Raw genomic sequence first — 19,779 nt, 5'->3', positions numbered from 1 at the left:
AGACTTTCCCTCGGCGCTGTGGCTGACGGCAGAGCAAACGGATCTTACGGTTCACACGTGCGCCGTTCAATGGCCACTGGCTTCCCCTTGTTTTGTTGTGTTTTTCGATGGACGGCTCCTTTTTCCCTGCTCACCATCTTGATGTAAGCGTCCATTTTTACTACATGGGGTGGACGCACACGGTAGCACCAATAGACCTTATGCAAAATTGCTGCCACCTATCGGCCGCCGCGCGCGTTTCCACCATGTTCAAGGGTAGCTGCATTGAGGAGCGGCAAGCGGCGTAGGGGATTGCGCAGCCGGCTGCGTTAATGCTCGTTGTTGCCTGTAATATCGACATACTGTTGTGCCCCTTGTTGTACGCAAAATTAAAATGAGGGGGTAGAAGAAAAGAAGCAGCAAGTTACATCCCTTGAGATAACGGCTTGAGGGGCTAGTTGGTGCATCATCGTATTCAGATATGTGGCGCAAACAAACACAAACACAGGAGAAGATACACAACACACGCACACACTACCAACTGTAAGAAGAACCTGAAAACACTTCCTCTTCTACACTCAGGCACGTCTCAACTTCCTCTTCTTCTCATCTTCCTCTTCTTTGCCAAGGGGAAAAAGGCACTCTCTTCCTCGCAGTCCATAACCTTGTCCAAACATGGCGGTGACCAATCTCATCTTCCTCTTCTTCTATTCTTCCTCTTCTTTACCAAGGGGATAGCAACACTTTCTCCCTCTCAGCCCAAAAACATCGACCAAACATGACAGTCACAAATTCTATACTGTCTTGTAAATCCACACCTCTGCTTTGCCCAGTAACTCCTACCACGCAGGACAGGCAAATATCACCACATAGTCACAAGTCATACACTAAAAACACCACCACACATATACAGTAGGACATGTCCATCTACACCCCATAACTTAAGTAGTCCCTATGTATTGAGAAACTTTATCTTGCCAACATCTAAGAAGCCACGAGGCCCATGTACTTGAGGGGAAAAAAATTTCTGTAAACTCCCATGGCCCCAAAACGTAAGTTGAGTCCAAGAATAACAACTTTAGGCCAAGAATAACAGCTTGAGGCCCGATAATAATCTCGTTCTTTGCATAACTCAGGAGGATTGCTCAATAAAATTAAATTCTTTTCTACGTAAACTCAACGAAGCTTCACTAATGCATCTCTCATCTTTCTTCTGTATCCAATACGCCTCTAAAATTTTGCGTGCCATCTTATCCCGACTCTTGCCTAATATGTTTAGCCTGCTAAACAACGGCTGACACTTGCACTTTTGGCAGTGCAAGGCTAAATTTGACCCTTTGCCATTTTCTATGGACTTCTCATGTTCCCTCATTCTATCATTAATACATCTTCCTGTTTGGCCAATATATAGATTACCGCACGTCAGAGGAACCTCATAAATCACCCCCACCCGACATCCAATAAAACTCTTAACATGCTTCTTATCGCATTGCCCTTTGTTTTTTCTCCCTATTATTGCACATAACCCACCCAGTTTATTGGGGGCAGAAAACACAACTGGCACCTCAAACCTACTAGCCACCTTTTTCAGGCAATGTGCAACTCTATGTATATAGGGGATCACTTGTGGTCGTTTAATCCTCAACATATCTGGCGATCTTTTTTTCCCTTTCATTTTTTGAAGCAAAGACTCTGCCACCCCACATATAATCATACCCGGGAAACCGGCCTCATCAAGTCTTTGTAATTGATTATTAAAGCTTTCCTCTGCCATATGTACACATGATTTTAACAAGGCCGACTCCAAACAAAGGGAAGCTATCCCTCTTTTTATAGTCTTTGAATGGGCTGATCCATATGGAAGTAGCTCTTTTTTAGCCCTGGGAAAATATTTCCAACACACTTCCCCATTACAAATTTTCATATTTAAATCAAGAAACTGCAATTTGTTGTCCACCGGTAGCTCATGAGTAAACGTAAGCCCTTTTCCTTGTATCTTAAAAATAGAAAGCACACTTTCCACACTTTGACTCACTGCAGCGCCCTTATCCACAATGACTAAGAAATCGTCAACATATCTAAATATTTTAAGACCTGATCCATTAAGGGCTGTATAAATTGCTCTGTCAACACAGGATAAAAAGATGTTACATAGAACTGGGGCAACACATGACCCTATACAAATGCCCCTTCTGTGCACATACAAATCAGACCCAAACGATACAACAGTGGACTTAAGGTAAAACTCAAGTAGGGCTAGAAAATTGTCCACATTGACACCAGCAGAGTTCTGAAAGTCTATAGTCCCATTACTTTCAATGCATTCCCGCACCGATTCAAACAATTCTAAATGTGGCACCGAATAGAACAAATCCTCTACATCAATAAAAAAAAAGTACCCAAGATTGGTTTGATCTTTTAAAAAATTGATCACTTCAAAAGAATTCTTTGTAGCAAAGGGATCATGAACCTCCAAACCTTTTAAATGTTTAAGAAGATACCGGCTGGTCTGATGCTGCCACGCATCACGTTCAGACACAATACATCTGAAAGGCGAGTCCGGTTTATGAGTCTTAACTGTGAAGAACACATCCAAACAGGCCTTCTTGCATTCACTGATCCCTTTTGCCAATCTGGTTAGCTTCATATCATTACATAACGCAATAGCTCTTGTTCTACAAACTTTCTTTTTCACTTTAACAAAATTTTTCTCAATTGCAATTGTCGCCTTCTCTTCAAAGAGTCCAGCCGGTATCACAGCAAAACCCCCTTCTTTGTCCGTTTGAAGTAATCGAAGGTTATTCCTTTCAAAAAACTTCACCACTTCTGCAGTACATTCCTTTGGTACCTTGTGCTTGTTCCAAGACGTCCTCATAATACTATCAAGCCCATCCAGTAAGCATCGGTCCCGATCTTCACCAGCTTTATCCGCTATCTTTCTGTTCAAGGACAGAAGCTCACAAGCTGGAATCTTGGGCGGCACACTATATTTCGGGCCCTTCTTTAGGGTATCAGCGACTTTTTCTGAAATAGCGATATCCCCCAAAACAACCAACTGCCTCGGCTTTCCAGTATGCTTTTCGGTTTTTCTTGGCAGCAAGGCCACATATCGTAGCCACAAAAACTCTGTTGTCTGGGTCACTAGATGCCGTGTTTCCTTCAATTTTCTTGAAATTGAACTTCTTCTTAAACATTTAAAAGGTTTGGAGGTTCATGATCCCTTTGCTACAAAGAATTCTTTTGAAGTGATCAATTTTTTAAAAGATCAAACCAATCTTGGGTACTTTTTTTCTATTGATGTAGAGGATTTGTTCTATTCGGTGCCACATTTAGAATTGTTTGAATCGGTGCGGGAATGCATTGAAAGTAATGGGACTATAGACTTTCAGAACTCTGCTGGTGTCAATGTGGACAATTTTCTAGCCCTACTTGAGTTTTACCTTAAGTCCACTGTTGTATCGTTTGGGTCTGATTTGTATGTGCAGAGAAGGGGCATTTGTATAGGGTCATGTGTTGCCCCAGTTCTATGTAACATCTTTTTATCCTGTGTTGACAGAGCAATTTATACAGCCCTTAATGGATCAGGTTTTAAAATATTTAGATATGTTGACGATTTCTTAGTCATTGTGGATAAGGGCGCAGCAGTGAGTCAAAGTGTGGAAAGTGTGCTTTCTATTTTTAAGATACAAGGAAAAGGGCTTACGTTTACTCATGAGCTAAAGGTGGACAACAAATTGCAGTTTCTTGATTTAAATATGAAAATTTGTAATGGGGAAGTGTGTTGGAAATATTTTCCCAGGGCTAAAAAAGAGCTACTTCCATATGGATCAGCCCATTCAAAGACTATAAAGAGAGGGATAGCTTCCCTTTGTTTGGAGTCGGCCTTGCTAAAATCATGTGTACATGTGGCAGAGGAAAGCTTTAATAATAAATTACAAAGACTTGATGCGGCTGGTTTCCCGGGTATGATTATATGTGGGGTGGCAGAGTCTTTGCTTCAAAAAATGAAAGGGAAAAAAAGATCGCCAGATATGTTGAGGATTAAACGACCACAAGTGATCCCCTATATACATAGAGTTGCACATTGCCTGAAAAAGGTGGCTAGTAGGTTTGAGGTGCCAGTTGTGTTTTCTGCCCTCAATAAACTGGGTGGGTTATGTGCAATAATAGGGAGAAAAAACAAAGGGCAATGCGATAAGAAGCATGTTAAGAGTTTTATTGGATGTCGGGTGGGGGTGATTTATGAGGTTCCTCTGACGTGCGGTAATCTATATATTGGCCAAACAGGAAGATGTATTAATGATAGAATGAGGGAACATGAGAAGTCCATAGAAAATGGCAAAGGGTCAAATTTAGCCTTGCACTGCCAAAAGTGCAAGTGTGAGCCATTGTTTAGCAGACTAAACATATTAGGCAAGAGTCGGGATAAGATGGCACGCGAAATTTTAGAGGCGTATTGGATACAGAAGAAAGATGAGAGATGCATTAGTGAAGCTTCGTTGAGTTTACGTAGAAAAGAATTTAATTTTATTGAGCAATCCTCCTGAGTTATGCAAAGAACGAGATTATTATCGGGCCTCAAGCTGTTATTCTTGGCCTAAAGTTGTTATTCTTGGACTCATCTTACTTTATGGGGCCATGGGAGTTTACAGAAATTTTTTTCCCCTCAAGTACATGGGCCTCGTGGCTTCTTAGATGTTGGCAAGATAAAGTTTCTCAATACATAGGGACTACTTAAGTTATGGGGTGTAGATGGACATGTCCTACTGTATATGTGTGGTGGTGTTTTTAGTGTGTGACTTGTGACTATGTGGTGATATTTGCCTGTCCTGCGTGGTAGGAGTTACTGGGCAAAGCAGAGGTGTGGATTTACAAGAAAGTATAGAATTTGTGACTGTCATGTTTGGTCGATGTTTTTGGGCTAAGAGGAAGAAAGTGTTGCTATCCCCTTGGTAAAGAAGAGGAAGAATAGAAGAAGAGGAAGATGAGATTGGTCACCGCCATGTTTGGACAAGGTAATGGACTGCGAGGAAGAGAGTGCCTTTTTCCCCTTGGCAAAGAAGAGGAAGATGAGAAGAAGAGGAAGTTGAGACGTGCCTGAGTGTAGAAGAGGAAGTGTTTTCAGGTTCTTCTTACAGTTGGTAGTGTGCGCGTGTGTTGTGTATCTTCTCCTGTGTTTGTGTTTGTTTGCGCCACATATCTGAATACATCCCTTGAGCTTTTTCTTTTTTTCTTCTTCTTCTTCTTGAGGGTTGCGTTAATCTGCGCTCGCGGGGTTGGTGCGCTAGGCGCACTTTCAATCAACGGCGCGCCTGAATTGTAAAATATCTTATTTAGCATTCATTGGAAGATTGCAAATTCGTACCCGGTGTTAAGGCAGACGAAATATATCGCCCACGATGTGTTAAATTTGCCTGTAGACAGACTGCTCATCGCCTTTTCGCATAAAAGATGTGCAAGCATGTTCCTGATTTCCTTGTTTGCCAATTCATCTCAGCTTTTAAGGTTTCATGCATACAAGCTGTCAACAGATTTCGCCCGTATGTATACGTCCAGACATCTAGATAAAACAGGTTTTGGCACTTTAATGGCGCCAGACTGCTCTCCTAAATTCCAGCACGATATTCTAACGTCTTTACGCATTCGATTCATTGATGAATTGAATATAGTCGACTAAGTCCAGGCTTCAGTTGCTGAGATGCGCCTTCAGAACATGACTTGGAAAAGAAATGATTCAGAGTATATACGTGGCAGCAACTGCCCCTACCGTTTAGCTGCTCTCGCCTACCGCAAGTTCTCATGATTGTTGTTGCTACAGTGATGGTGATCACCACGCTGTTTGCTTTTTATATTAGTGCGAGATATTTTTTTCTGTGAGTTATGTGAGGTGCATCGAAAAGGAATTATGCCTTAATTTGGACCACGCCAGTTTTCTTTTCTCCCATCCATATCACTGAATAATGCCGTTTCTTTGTTTAACCTTCATGGCGCACCATGAAAACAGTGTAATGAGGTAGGGATTGAAACTGTCAACCATTTGACACTATCCACAGAGGAATATCGTTTGTAGTGAGCCTTACTGTGCTTAGGTTTGCTACTGCGGCTATCGCAGTAGAAGCAAGAATGAGTGCACACATGTCTTCCAACTTTATGTTGTCTTAAAGTACCCAGCACTATACATGTATGTATCATATTTTCTATATGCCCATTATTCGGTACATTCTACTACTTCCCTGAATTGCTGCTGGCAAATAATGTTTGTTGTTTTGCAATATGGCAAAAACAAAAATAAAGGAAAAAATCCCATGCATCACAGCTCCACACTGAAAACATTTGTGTTCTTTCAGGTGTCAACTGACTGGACGCCCCATAAATTCGGACCTTGCTTAATATGTTCGGCAGCTATAGAAAGAAAACTGCCATTTAACATTAGACAGCCCGTATATGTTTGCTACTTTTTCGCAAAACGATTTCGTGAAGAATGTTGCTAGTGTCGAACATTGCATGAGAACATACTGTGATTAGTTTTTTCATTCAATATCTGCAAAAGTAAAGAAAGCCATTAAATCTTGTTCCCCCCCCCCCCCCCCCTAGAATAAAAAAGAAAAGCATTTCCCAAATGCTAGAAGCTGGTACAGACTCAGAATACGCTCCGACAGTTGGTGCCTGTCTCACTACTGAGCTCATGCCTCACATGGACAACGAGAAACAATTGAAATATTTCAATTCTATCAATAATTACGAAAAGAAAAAGAAAAACTGCTGCATTGGAGAGGAGAAAGACATTGCTGCAAAAACTGCGCATTGCACAAAGCACTGCTCGAATACGCGTCCATGAAGGAGCTTGACATTGCGTCTGGGTATAAGGCAGGCCTCTGCTATGTGACTTCTCAGGCAGCAGTATCTGTTATATATTGATTTTCACGAAATAGAACCACGATGTGACGACAACAGGAGCTACATATCTGAAGAGGATCAGCAAGCACGGAATCACGTCGTTGACCTGTCGCGTTTCGCCAGCAAGTACACGTGGTTGGGGGTTTTAGCTAGTAACATATAGAATATGGGATCTGCTATATGGTTGATTACATGCTAACTAGATACTCAGCTGCTAAACGTTCAGACAGAGGATGGGAACAGTAGTGCGCGCGCTTCACTGAGTACTGTGAAGGTCCATCAGAGCGCAGTATTTATTAGGCATCAGTCCTATATTGGAAAAAAAAAAAATACAAGAAACAACATTAAGCTCCTCTTTCTTTCTGACTTTGTTCCTCCTTGTCAGTGTGATAGCAGAGGCGGACTTTGGCCGAACTGTGACTTCGTGTACCGCCTTCTCAGATCCATCCGCACCGATATCGCGACATGTCAAGCATGGCAACCTTCAAGTGCACTTTCGACCAGGACTGGACGAATCCGAAACATTGCTAGTTTGCAGCCTGGATTTTAGATATTCGGCTTTTATGCCTTTTACTCTCTCGCTTCTGTTTTCTTCTTTAATGAAATAGTAATAGCTCGTTAATTCTAACTTCACAGGACCGGGAAAAAAAGTTTGAATTATTTGATGTTTGAATTATCGAATGACCTCGAAAAAACTGACAAGAACCATTCGTATTGTGGTAAATGTACCGTATTTAGTCGCGTAACGAACTCGTTCACGTAATGAACCCAACCAGCCGCGATTTGTGCCTACCAATATGGAAAAAAAAAAGAAAAGCGTCAGTCGTTAGCACGTCTCTCTGTTTCGCGCAGCATCTTAGCAGTGCGCAAAGATGCTGCGCCGTGATAACGGCGTCATGATCGCGGCCGACTCGCATGCTTCCGTTGACGACTGATGGGTGGAAGGATGGATGGTTATCGCAAAAAAAGAAAAAAAAAAAAAGAAAGTTAAACCCATAGGGCCCCTCCATCTCCATAGCCTTTCATGGGCGTTGGCTGTGACTGCGCTGACAGTACTTATCCGTATTTCCAAATTAACAGGGCTGGAATTAAAGAGTATTTAGTTGCGAGCTACGGAGGTTGCCCTGGAGAGAGAGCAGGCAGCCGCTGCCGCGGCCATGCATTCACCTTGCCGCGGTCGCCGTCCCCTCCCTCCAACGCCGCCGGCCGCCGCGCGGTCATGGCGCCATTTAAGTGCTACTCACTCTTCCATGGTTTTACCTTGTTCCATCTTCTGTCCCTGTTCTGGACGCACGCTGCCTCTAATTATGCCTTTTTATTGTGAAAGTGTTTCTCTCTCTCTCTCTCTCTTTTTTTCCCCCCCGCGTGATGTGCATCAAGCGGCCCAGACGCCGCGGCGCGTAGTTCGAATTATCCGTAGCGGTGCCGACTCGCGTTCGAATTAACGAGCTTTTTTATACACATATCTTTATGGAGCTTGGCCGGACCAAGTAGTGTAGAGCAAATTATCCGAAAATTCGAATTAACGAGCTTTCACTGTGAATGCTTCTCCTTACTATTCAATTGGGATTAAATTGTGTTTAACAAGCTAACTGGAGACGGATAGCATCAGGCGGCATTGTATCAGCCCGTTTTAGCATAAAACAAAGTAAACTGTCACTCAGGGAATTTACCAAATGCACTCAGGGAAAACCTGGAAAACTCGGGGAATTTCGAAAGATCACCTGAGGTTTACATCAGACTGGTTTACTTCAACTAAAAAGAAGAGAACGTACATAGATTCATGAATCATATGGGCAATTGGCTTTTGAGTTGGACTTCCGGTCATGAAATAAGAACAAAAGACTGTTGTGATACAACTTATGTTATACATTTTTTCATGTTAGTATAACAAAGTTTACATAAAAAGAAGCAGCAATGGACAAGAAATTGTGTAGTAGTTAAAAAAACCTATGCAAGCAGTGGTATACATGTAAGAAAATCGTTGTTCTGTAATGGTTTTAAATGTTTTTTACTGCAGAAGAGCTTTTTCAACATTTGAGGAAGGACCTGTTTAAGATTGCAGATAGTTTATTCCAAATTACAGCTGAAGCATAGATATTAGCTCTTCTCTACTGAACATTGCTAGGCACTATGAAGTTAACTACAGTTGAAAAAATTTCTTCCTGGGGGAGATGGATAGGCTGAAGTAGTGACAATGGTCGGATGTTGTATATTTATGTCTGCAAGATAACCACACAGCCCAGTTTGTAATTCCGCATAGAAAAATTGTCCCGAAAAATGTATTTAATCTGTATGAATTTTTTACTGTGTGTTGTTTATTGTGGATATGGAGAGCTCCTTTTTTGAAATCTTATTTAAACAAATGTACTACCATATTTAATCTCATAATGGATCCAGTCTTTTTCAAGAAAAATTGATGTCAATGATGGGAAGTTTTTTTCCAGAAATGTGTTTTTTTTTTTTTTTTTTTGCAATATTTGCCCATTCTTTTAACCATTAGTCATCACTGAAAGCATGCAGTCAGCCGGGATCATGATGCCATCATTTAGTATGTTTGCCTCAAAAGGCATTTTCTTCTATCAGGCATTTCGATCAATTTGTGGGCCCTTCCTCATTCGCAGCATGATAAAGCAAACATACTGAAAACCAGGTTTGAATAATTGTACGAGCAGAGCAAGCTACCACCCGCACTCCTGCTAAGGCCGCTGGCACTCAGCTAAGTTCGCCCCCTCCCACCCATAGTGCTAGAGCTAACATCAAAAAATAAACAGATAAACACAGGGTGATGTTATCCAGTGCAACATCTTGGTGCACTGCCAAGGAATAAGCTGCATACTGTGACAGCGTGAAAGGGAAGGACAAGGGAAAGACATGACAATGACTGTCTTTTTTTTTACATTCTTATCAGGAAAAGTTGAGGTGGCTTCATTATGTGAGTAGGTTCATTATGCGAGTACATGCGGTATATATAGGTAAAGCCACAACACTGCACGGAGTAATTCGTGGCTGTGATAAAAATATCATTGATTCAGAGTTTTTAGTGCGCAATATATGAAGAGTGTACTAGCTTTAATTTGTACATAACAGGCTTTTTGTTCCTTACTTGAAGCTTGGATCATTCACCAGTGGCCAAATAGCACGGTTCAACTTTTGTTTCTTCTTTCCTTCGCTGCTTTTTTTTTTTCTTCAAGTTGGATGGTGTATGAACATGCCTTCTGTGAAACTGGAAGCGATGGAGCCGTTGACGTACCACCCTGCCTCTGCAGATATGATGCACACTCCAATTGTTCAACAGGAATGGATGGGACAGATACCGGACCAGTCTGGTTCTTCAGACACTGGATGTATGTTCGTTAAAACATTCCTTCATTTATTTTTACGGCCTTTACTACTATTGTAGATAAATGTGCTAGTTGGTTCAGCATGCTGACTGCATACTGCACAGCATGCAGCTGTAGAGATGAAGGCAACGCTGAGAAAACCAGTGACTTTCAACTAACATTTTATGGAACAATGGTTTTAAAATATTAGAGGCCATAAAATGGATACATGAAATGAAAGCCAATATCAAAGCTCAGTAAGTGCACAATCACCATCACATCTAGTTCTTGTGCACATTAAAGGTAATTGCTTCTAAGTTAGTGTCATGAACAGGTGTCTCACACAGTCATCGCAAAGTTTCATAATGTCGTGCTTTAATGCTGTTCTATATTTCTGCCAACTGCTTATTAGCATTATGGAATCTTTAGGGGTCAATAAGGCCAGCTCTTGCATCTGATTACAAATTTCACAGACTTGTATGTCGATGGGCACCAGGAAGTTTGTCCCAATTAGGTGGCACCAAAGTGCACTCTGTTCCATTGACTTGTGGTTGTAGCTACATAGCACAGACTTGCTGTCTAAGTGACAGACTGAGAGGACATCAGTGTACAACTTTAAAATCTAATCAGTGCATCCTGAAATCTTAATTTGAGACTGATGCAGTCAGCTCATCATGCCATCGTGTTAACAAAAGCAAGAAAATAAGCAGGCAGTAAGGTAAGAGAATATTGAAGCTCAAAAAACAAACTTAGCTGTGACAGGGATATGCGTTCTTAGGATTGCTAGCAGTGGTGTAGTTAAGTGTTCATGCTGTCTGCTCTCCCTTCGTCTTTGTGGCTTCGCACCAGTGCTGTGTCTTCTCAAACCTGCTTGGGACATTAACTGAAAGAGAAGCATGCTCAATAGTAAGACGGCAAAAAGAAAAAAAAAAAAGGAGACAACCACAGAAGAGGACCTGACACAAAATAATGCTACTATCAACTGATTTTATTTTGTCGGCTAGTGGCATTTACATAAGCAGCCACATGACACGTCACACTTTGGTGGCGCCAGCTATTTTTGACATCTTTTGACAGACTAACAAAACAGATGCAAATAGTTTATTGCCTCTTCAGTTGTTATAGGCAACTATTGTCAAAGACAGGTTACAGTGAAGGGGGTAAATAGATATGAAAGAACTGTGCATGACATTGGACCAGACACAGAAGGCCCGTTAGCCTTGTAAAATTTGTTATGAAAATTGATTCAAAAAACCGTGCTCAGCCAAGTACAAGCTTATGGAGGGATCGCTGATGCAGTGGTCCGCTTTCTTTTCTATGTGAAAAGCTTTGAGCAAAACTCGTGCATGCTAAAACTCCTGCCCAGAATCTTTGCTCCTTTAAAGCCGGGTACGCTCTTGCATGACATTACATGATTCACTATGTCTTGTCTCATTGTTTTGAGAGTGCTCCTTTAAACAGTCATCGAGGCAACGCCCTGTCTGCCCGATAAAGCATTTTCCTCAGGAAAGGGGGATTATGTACACCACTCCTATGGCACATCTAACAAAGAATTCTTCATGTTGCTTTTTGCAAATGCGCTTGCCTTCACCGCAGATGCGGTGGTACAGCTTAGCCAAATTGTTTGGCGTACAGGAAACAAGCGGCATATTGTGCCCGCTGGCCACTTTTTTGAGGTTATGCAACACCTTATGAACATAAGGCATCACATCTGGTTTGCCTCTCAGGCGTTTAGGAGCAGCCGCCTTTTGACAGGGTTCACGTTTCTTTATAGGAGAGTTTCAGCAACACCCATGATGACCGAGCAAGGGAAGCTAGCAGCCAAAAGCCTGCTGGCTTTTTAAACCAAGTTACACCAGAGTCAGTGCATTCAGTCACTGCATGAGTGCCACGAGCTGCTCAACATCGTATTCTACTTGACTGACATCGCGAAAACATGGTTTCTAAATCACAAGGAACACATCCCCGACTGGTCAGCCTTCACCGAGCATCTGCACAAAATTTTTTATATGCCGCTTGGTAGTTCTGAATTGGCTAAGAAAAAGTTTGCTGCCTGTCTGCAGCATCCTGGTGAGTCTTTTCTCACCAAATCGATGCTGCTACAACGGAACTGGAATGCGTTAGCCACATTCTTAAGGGCAATGGAGCTGTAGCTTCCGATGCCTTGCTGGCACGGAACACCTCAAACATCATCACTACTTGTCAACGCCTGGACAAACTTCATTCATGCTAACCCAAGAAAGACACCATCCTGCACTCAATTATCCGTGCCACTATACGGGGGGGGCTCTCTGGTCAAGCAAACTTAGTTCCTGCAAGCCTGAATCTCCCTCCAGCTTCACCAGGGGCCGTATTTCGAGTTTGAGTCGTTATCAAAATGTCGCTATCTCACGTGACCTGGAGTCATCTGATTGGTTGAAACGCCAGAACCAGGCGTTGCCACTACGGAATTAGAAGAGGTGGCAACATCACATTCTGGCATTTCCACCAATCAGATAACTCGAGGTACTTTTGTGTTGTCTTTATAGCTTTGCCTTAACAACTTGGCGGAGTGGTGTTGTGGCACATTGAGGGAATATGGCACTGCATCTAGTTAAGGACGTGTTTTGTGCTCTTGTCATAGAGTTCCGAGTCCTTTGGACGACTATGCAAACTTGACGACTTTTGCACCTGGTTCGTCTTTGAAGACCTCTGCATAGTTGTCAAATGTGATTTCTATGTACTTGCAATAGCCTGAGCTGTGGACTGTATCCAGCTGGACTGTAGACATCCTGGCCTGGCTTGCCTTCCTGGGATAACAAGCATCCACAAAATGACCTTTTTTCTTGCAGTAGTTGCACTGCAAGTTACACACTGGGCACTTAGAGCTGGTATGTGGACTGTAACTGCAAAAAATGCACAGATTCTGGCTGGCAGGTTTCTGTCTTGCTGCTGTAGCCTCAGCATGTCTGTCACATTTTGGCTAGAACTGACGCTGCTTGTCTTCATCGAGGATATGTGACTAGGCACTGTCGCTTGTGGAACTAGCTTATTCTTCAGTTTTTTGGCATCTTCTGCTTGCCATGCTTGAATCCACACCTCCTTAAGTCTCATCTGAGGGCTCCTGCACAGCTTATTAGCTGGGAGGAATCCCGCAGTCCCACTATGAAGTGGTCGGTAGAAGACAACCTTCTAATTTTGGCGATGGCTGATGCAGGGCAAAGTTGCATCTCACATCCTTGTTTTTTTTCTTTCCACGTTTGGCGTTGCCAAAGTCACCAAACTCCAGCAACTAGCCCAAGAAACAACCTTATGGATGATCTTCCACTTCAGCAGTAGTATAGTTGTAATTTGACAAAAGAGAGCTGCGTATCTGATTGCTGGCCTTAGTGGTGAAACTGTGCCGATGCATAAACCTCATTGACGGGTGCACGATATGCACCTTGAACTTGTTGACTACATCTGTGTAGTTGTTAAGAGGTATGCCTAGGCCAAACGTCGCAAGAAGCAGACAAGCTCCCATGCCCATGCAGAGCCTGAACTTGAACATCTCCCTGCTCTTAGTGAAGGCCTGAAGTGGACATGCTGCCCTCAAGTTGACTTAAATAAGTTCGCCAGGAATAAGCATTTTCAAAGTTGGACCGATCTGTCTAGCGCGATGAAAGACGTGACGATGATGTGTTGACAGAGCAAGCGCAGAGGCCGGTAGCTGTGTATCCCATTCTCGGGTCATGACAGTTGCTGAGTGCCGCGCCTTTGACGTATTCAAATGACTTGTATGTAATAAGCCATCTGGCAATGATAAACATTGCCGTGGCAGACAAAAGTTTCTACGCAGTTGCTAGGTGGAGAATTAAGCCTCATGGTTGATTAATGAAGATACCGTCCTTGAAGTTGCAGGCAGGAAGAGCGTCATCTGTGATGGAAATCATGTGCTTTGTCATGCGCACAGCTTGACCTCTCCTGGTTCCATGTCACATACTATGGCCCTTAGGCACAGCCTGCAGCAGTGTTGACACAGCCGAGCACACCAAGCATGTGCAACCAAACTGTGCCCTCCTTATTGCAGCGCTCAAATCATATATATTGTTACGTATCATATATAAACAACTCACGTCCACAGGCCTTCTAGCTGCCTATCTAGTTGAGGGGCAGAGCCCTGTACAATTACTAATTTCCATAGCAGATAATTAGCTGTGACATATTATGTACCACATTTTATTGGCACTGTTCTCCATTTCTTGGTGCAGGTACGGCCACCACACATCACGGGAGTGGCATGGATCCTACAGAACCTTCACAAGTTGGGACAGGTAGCTGTGCTACGACTACTGATTCCAGTCCGTCTGAGAAGCAGCATCAGTGCAGCCATTGCAGCAAAGTCTTCAAAGCAGCGCACCTTCTGAAGCTTCATTTGCGCATCCACTCTAATGAATGTCCACACCAGTGCCATTTTTGCTCTAAGAGGTTCAAACTTAAAGGCTACTTAAGGCAACATCTTCTTTTTCACACTGATGAACGTCCGCACCAGTGCAGTTTTTGCTCTATGAGGTTTAAACAAATACACCACTTGAAGGAACATCTCCGTCGCCACTTCAGTCTCCGTCCATACAAGTGCCGCTATTGTGTGAAGACCTTTGCTCTTCGTAGCAGCCTGGCTAAGCATCACCAGACCCACTCGGGCATTCGTCCGCATCGGTGTGACATTTGCAACAAAACTTTCACGCTTCGTAGCTACATGATTAAACACCTTTTTACCCACACGGGTGAGAAGCCATACCACTGCCAGCTGTGCCCCATGACCTTTGCAACTGACGCCAACTTCAAACGGCATTTACAGACTCACAAAGGCACAACACCATTCCAGTGTACCTTTTGCGGAGAGGCATTCCATGAGAGGAGCGATTTGAAAGCCCACAAAAGAGAAAGGCACATTATTTTTTGAATCTTTGTTGTCTGATTCCAACTTCTGTCATGGCAAGCATTCTTTCTCAGGTTAGGTCAGTGGTTACAGATTCCAGTTTTTCCCACATTGACAAGGTCTTGGCGCAAAAAACATAAGTGGGTGTATGTCCTCAAAGTATACAGGCTTTTTTTTAGAAAAAATTGGCCCTAATGGGCTTCACATGTATCATTTATATTAAAATTATGGCATACACAGCGCGGCTTTATGTAGGGATAAGGCTTTCAGCAGCAGTATAATCAAATCCACTTATAATGATATTATTTAGAGCCTTATTTTGATGTAAAAATGGACTGTTGGGGTGCCATTAGCTTTTCATTGCTTTCCGATGTAAGATAAATCGCTTATGCCTTATTATCGGTCATAAAAAGTCTGGTCATTGAGAACCAACTTTAAAAGAGAAAGACACAAAAATGCTACAGCCACGCCAGCCAAACTACGCTCAGAATATAAAAGGTCATGCACGAGAAGCTGGCATAGATGACTCTATCAAGGGACCCATCCGAGGCTGGGAAAGGGAAAACACCAGATTACCATGCACCTAAATGTGCCTTGTCAAGGATGGTTACATGCAGTGGCGGCACAGGGAACAGAAAAGACTGAAGCTTTTCAAAGCCTCATCTGATGGAACAATCCATTATGGATGTTTGTGTGGGTGTCACATCGATGGCACATTGATCTATCATGTGCTTTCTAATTTGATATCTCCACCAGATGGAGGCATTGTATTGACTGATATTACAGACCATTGTCCCATATTTGTGCGTTTTGTCATAAATTTTGAAACACCTACTTAGACCAATGTCGTTTTAGACTGCATTCGTTGAAGGAGTAACTAATACCGATTGGGCTTCACTCACAGAGTTAGAAGATCCACAAAAAGCATATGCTCTTTTTTATGGGTGCCTCAGTCATATCTTGAATGCCATTCACGTACAGTCAATTGCAAAAAAGAAGTTTGCATCACCCCAGAATCCATGAATGACATATAGGATGCTAGAATTCTTGTGCAAAAAGGAAAACCTTTACAAAAAAAAAACACCTAAAGACAACCTGTTATGGGGGTGTAAGGGACCGAGCCTTAAGATGCTTATGCGTGGGTCACCAACGTTCCCTGAGAAGGGCGCGAGTTGAAGCGCCCAGAAAGCAGACCGCACGCATAGCTGGCGGGAGACAGACTGGCCCTCCTCGCTGTCTGCAGGGAGAGTGTTTATTTTACTCTTTTCCTTCCCACTTCTTCTCCACGCAGACCGGTTCGGGTTCCGTAGAGAGAACGCTCATGGTAACGAGAAACACATGGGAGGAATCATCACGCAAACTTACTACAATAACTTGGCCATTTGTTACAAAAAGTTCTCTATTTATATTTCTGCTGAGTTGAAAGGTAAAAGAATCTTTAATGAAAGGAAAACTTTTGAAAGCAGGATGTACATGAAGAAAAAAAATGGGACGTAATTCCTTCTTAAGCAGGAAGCATCATAGTGAAATTATTCCAGAAATATATCTTCACGGCATTGTCTATAACACTGCTAAAGAATTAGCTGATGCTTTTGCTGAATTTTTCTTTCAAGTCAAATTTCATCCATCCTCCTTAGACAGCCCTATTCTAAATTGGCATCCTCATACATTCTTTTTGCATCTAGCCACAGCTCTTGAGGTAGTCAACACTATCCTAAACATGAAAACGACCTCTCGCAGGTCTGGATAACATGCACCTGAGTCACATAAAGCTCATTGCTTGCCCGACATCCAAGACCCTTGCATTCATCATCAACCACATGTTTAAACCTGGCAGCTTTCCATAAGAGCGCAAACAGGAAAAATTGCTCAAATTATTAAAAAGGGTCATTGCGCCTTAATAACTAATTATCGACTGGTGTATTTGCTGCCTTTATTTGGTGAAATAATTAAAAAGCTTATTAAAATATGGGTAACAAGCTACCTTTCTAAATTTAACGTTATCACCATTAGTTTGGTTCCGGTCCAGGTTTCTCGACCGAACTTGCTCTTGTTGCACTAAATATTCAGTTTAGAGTTGCCATAAACAGAGGCCTTTAAGCAGGATTTGTTTTCGTAGATTTATCTAAAGAATTTGACAAAATTGATCATTTTATCTTATTTATTAAACTTGAATCTTTAGGTATAAGTGGTCCTGCACTACAATTACTAAACAATTATCTACAGGAGTCAGTCCATATATTGAGAGTTTCAGATGTATTTTCTATACTAATGATAGCTAACATTTGGGTGCCACAAGGGTCTAAAACGGGCGCACTTTTATCTTTATTTTATGGGAGTGATTTGCCGACTTGTCTTGTTTCTTCAAACTGCATTCTGCATACAGATGACACAATGATAATTAACTTGGATAAGTGTCTAGATACCCTAATTTTTAAACTCAACAATTTAACTTGCCTGCTGAATTGGCGCCACATGAACCGACAAGTTGGAAAGAAAATTTTGAATGGAATAAGAATTCTTTTGTGAGTGTTCCATGCATTTAACCATCAAAAAAGCCTTGCTTTAAATATTGCATGTATTCACTCACAAATTAGTTATTGCATGTTATGCTGGGGCACCACATACGTAGGCCACTTGCATTTCTTAACAATCTTGCAAAAACAGGCTATTAGGATAGTAAATTCTAGCTCATATTAATAAAAGGTTCAAATACTGTTACAAATTCATGGCATTCTCTCAACGCATAATCTTGTTCAATTTTCCCACTGTAGTTCTTTATGTAAACAAATCAATAAGCTCATCTGTGACACACTGATGCCTTACATGCTTTTAGTAAGTGCTAATGTCACCAGATTTTCTTCACATAATGATTACATTTTACTGAAGGTTCGCATGAATAATCATCTGTTGCATTCTGGAATACACTACCACCAGATATAAAATTATCAAATACTTATGAATTTAAGAGGAAACTTACAAGTTGTATTTTATCTGCTAGTATTGCGTAGCTTAATTATTCTATGTACTTCAATTCCTATGTATTTTTTTTGTTTGCTCAGAAGACCTTGTGCTGTACTCCTTTCTCTTTTTTTTTTTTTTTTTTTTTCAGTTTTCTGCATATTGTATAATGTGAAAAATGCTGCTATTATACTATGGTATTATGTAAGTTTAGTCTGATTATTTTTGCTTATGCAGTTGTTGCCTATCTATCTTGTGTATTTGTTAGTAAAGGAGGTCCCATTATAATTTCTCACTTCGAGACCTTCTGCTGTATATATGTTGTATTATTCTTACGCACTAATAAAACAAGATTGTGATTCTGGCTTGCATTTTGGCACTGCTTCATAATTTCGTCTATTAGTGACACTGCAACTCTATTACTAGACGTACTAGAACTAGGTGCAAAAATGCTTTACCAGCCGAAAATAATTACAGCTTCGTTCAAAAGTTTTGTCTGCTCCTCTAATGTCGCAAGGTATGCCCTCGCGCCGAGTACTCAGAAATGCTGTACAACAAACACAATCACGAGAATAGAAAACAACACAAGCGCACTTTTCACGTGATTGTGTTCATTAATTGCACCGCATTTCTGGGTACTATGCAGCACCAAGTCACCCCTCAAGCTGTTAATTCTCGTGCCAAGGTATACTTGTTTGAGATTTACTTTTAGTTTTTGGACCGAAAGAGTGACATAACACTATACCCCTCCCCACTTTCGCGGAGCATGTACACGACCGAAGGAAACTTTGGACATGCCCGTTTTATATGCCGGAGCGCTTGTTGACAAGCTAGCTCTCGTAATGTAAGAATAATATGCTTCTGATTGTATGCCTAAATTATACAGCGTGAGCCCGTCGATTTCGGCCACCTCGGAAATCTCTAGACGAAGCCCAAAACAACTCCGAGGATCACTAAGGCATCGTATCGCATATTATAGCGAAGGCGTCTCAAATAAAAGCGAATATGTGAGTCAAATATTTTTGCTGAAAAAAAAAAAAAATTGTGACCACCATTCAGGCGTGCATTCAAGAGTGCACCTTACATGGTAGCCGACACCGCAAATTCCAGACGACATAATAGGGTCATTTGTTTAACCTACAGGTGTAGGTTAAACTATAGTGTATATTCTAGCACACTGTAGTTAAACAGATGACCCTTTTATCTTATTGTGACGTCATGCCCACTGGTTGCCAGACCAGAAAACCGATTTCGATATTAGTGATAATAATTAATTTTAAAACTATCTACTGCACCGGATGAGCTCAAATTTCGAGGGTTTATAATGTAACATGTGAGGAGTGAAATGAAATAGTCGGTTTATGTTCTGTTGTTAGCTGCCGTTACCCGTTTAAACCAGCTATGTACTGCAGCACATAGGGTAGCAAGTCAAGAAAAGCTAACCTTTAATATGGTCCCTGGAAAAACTTGCCAGGGACCATACCTTTAGGCTATCAGCCAGAAAAGAAACTTCTCAGATATTGGGTTTGGGTTATGGGGTTTAACGTCCCAAAGCGACTGAGGCTATGAGAGACGCCGTAGTGGAGGACTCCGGAAATTTCGACCACCTGGGGTTCTTTAACGTGCACTGACATCGCACAGCACACGGGCACCTTGCTTTTCGCCTCCATCGAAAAGCGGCCGCCGAGGCCGGGATTCGATCCCGCGTCCTTTCGATAT

The 19,779-nt window shown here is 42.0% G+C and overlaps 1 protein-coding gene across 5 annotated transcripts in view; it reads left to right on the top strand.

The window, feature by feature from the left end:
- LOC146181857 (uncharacterized) overlaps positions 1-18,420 on the top strand; it is a 145,731-nt gene extending 127,311 nt beyond the window's left edge. For 4 of the 5 annotated variants that reach the window (XM_084576865.1, XM_084576864.1, XM_084576861.1 and 1 more), the window contains 2 exons: positions 10,071-10,223; positions 14,429-18,420. In XM_084576865.1, the coding sequence (XP_084432991.1) occupies positions 10,071-10,223; positions 14,429-15,123 (848 nt within the window). In that variant the 3' untranslated portion in view covers positions 15,124-18,420. The remainder of the gene's footprint in view (positions 1-10,070; positions 10,224-14,428) is intronic. The other variant, XM_084576863.1, reaches the window with a different exon arrangement.
- The last annotated feature ends 1,359 nt before the right edge of the window (positions 18,421-19,779 follow it).

This window comes from Amblyomma maculatum, chromosome 8, assembly GCF_055883805.1.
Source record: "Amblyomma maculatum isolate TAMU_Amacu chromosome 8, ASM5588380v1, whole genome shotgun sequence".
NCBI classification, from domain to species: domain Eukaryota; kingdom Metazoa; phylum Arthropoda; class Arachnida; order Ixodida; family Ixodidae; genus Amblyomma; species Amblyomma maculatum.
Note: the sequence above shows the minus strand (reverse complement) of the source record. Positions and strands in the feature narration are given on the sequence as shown.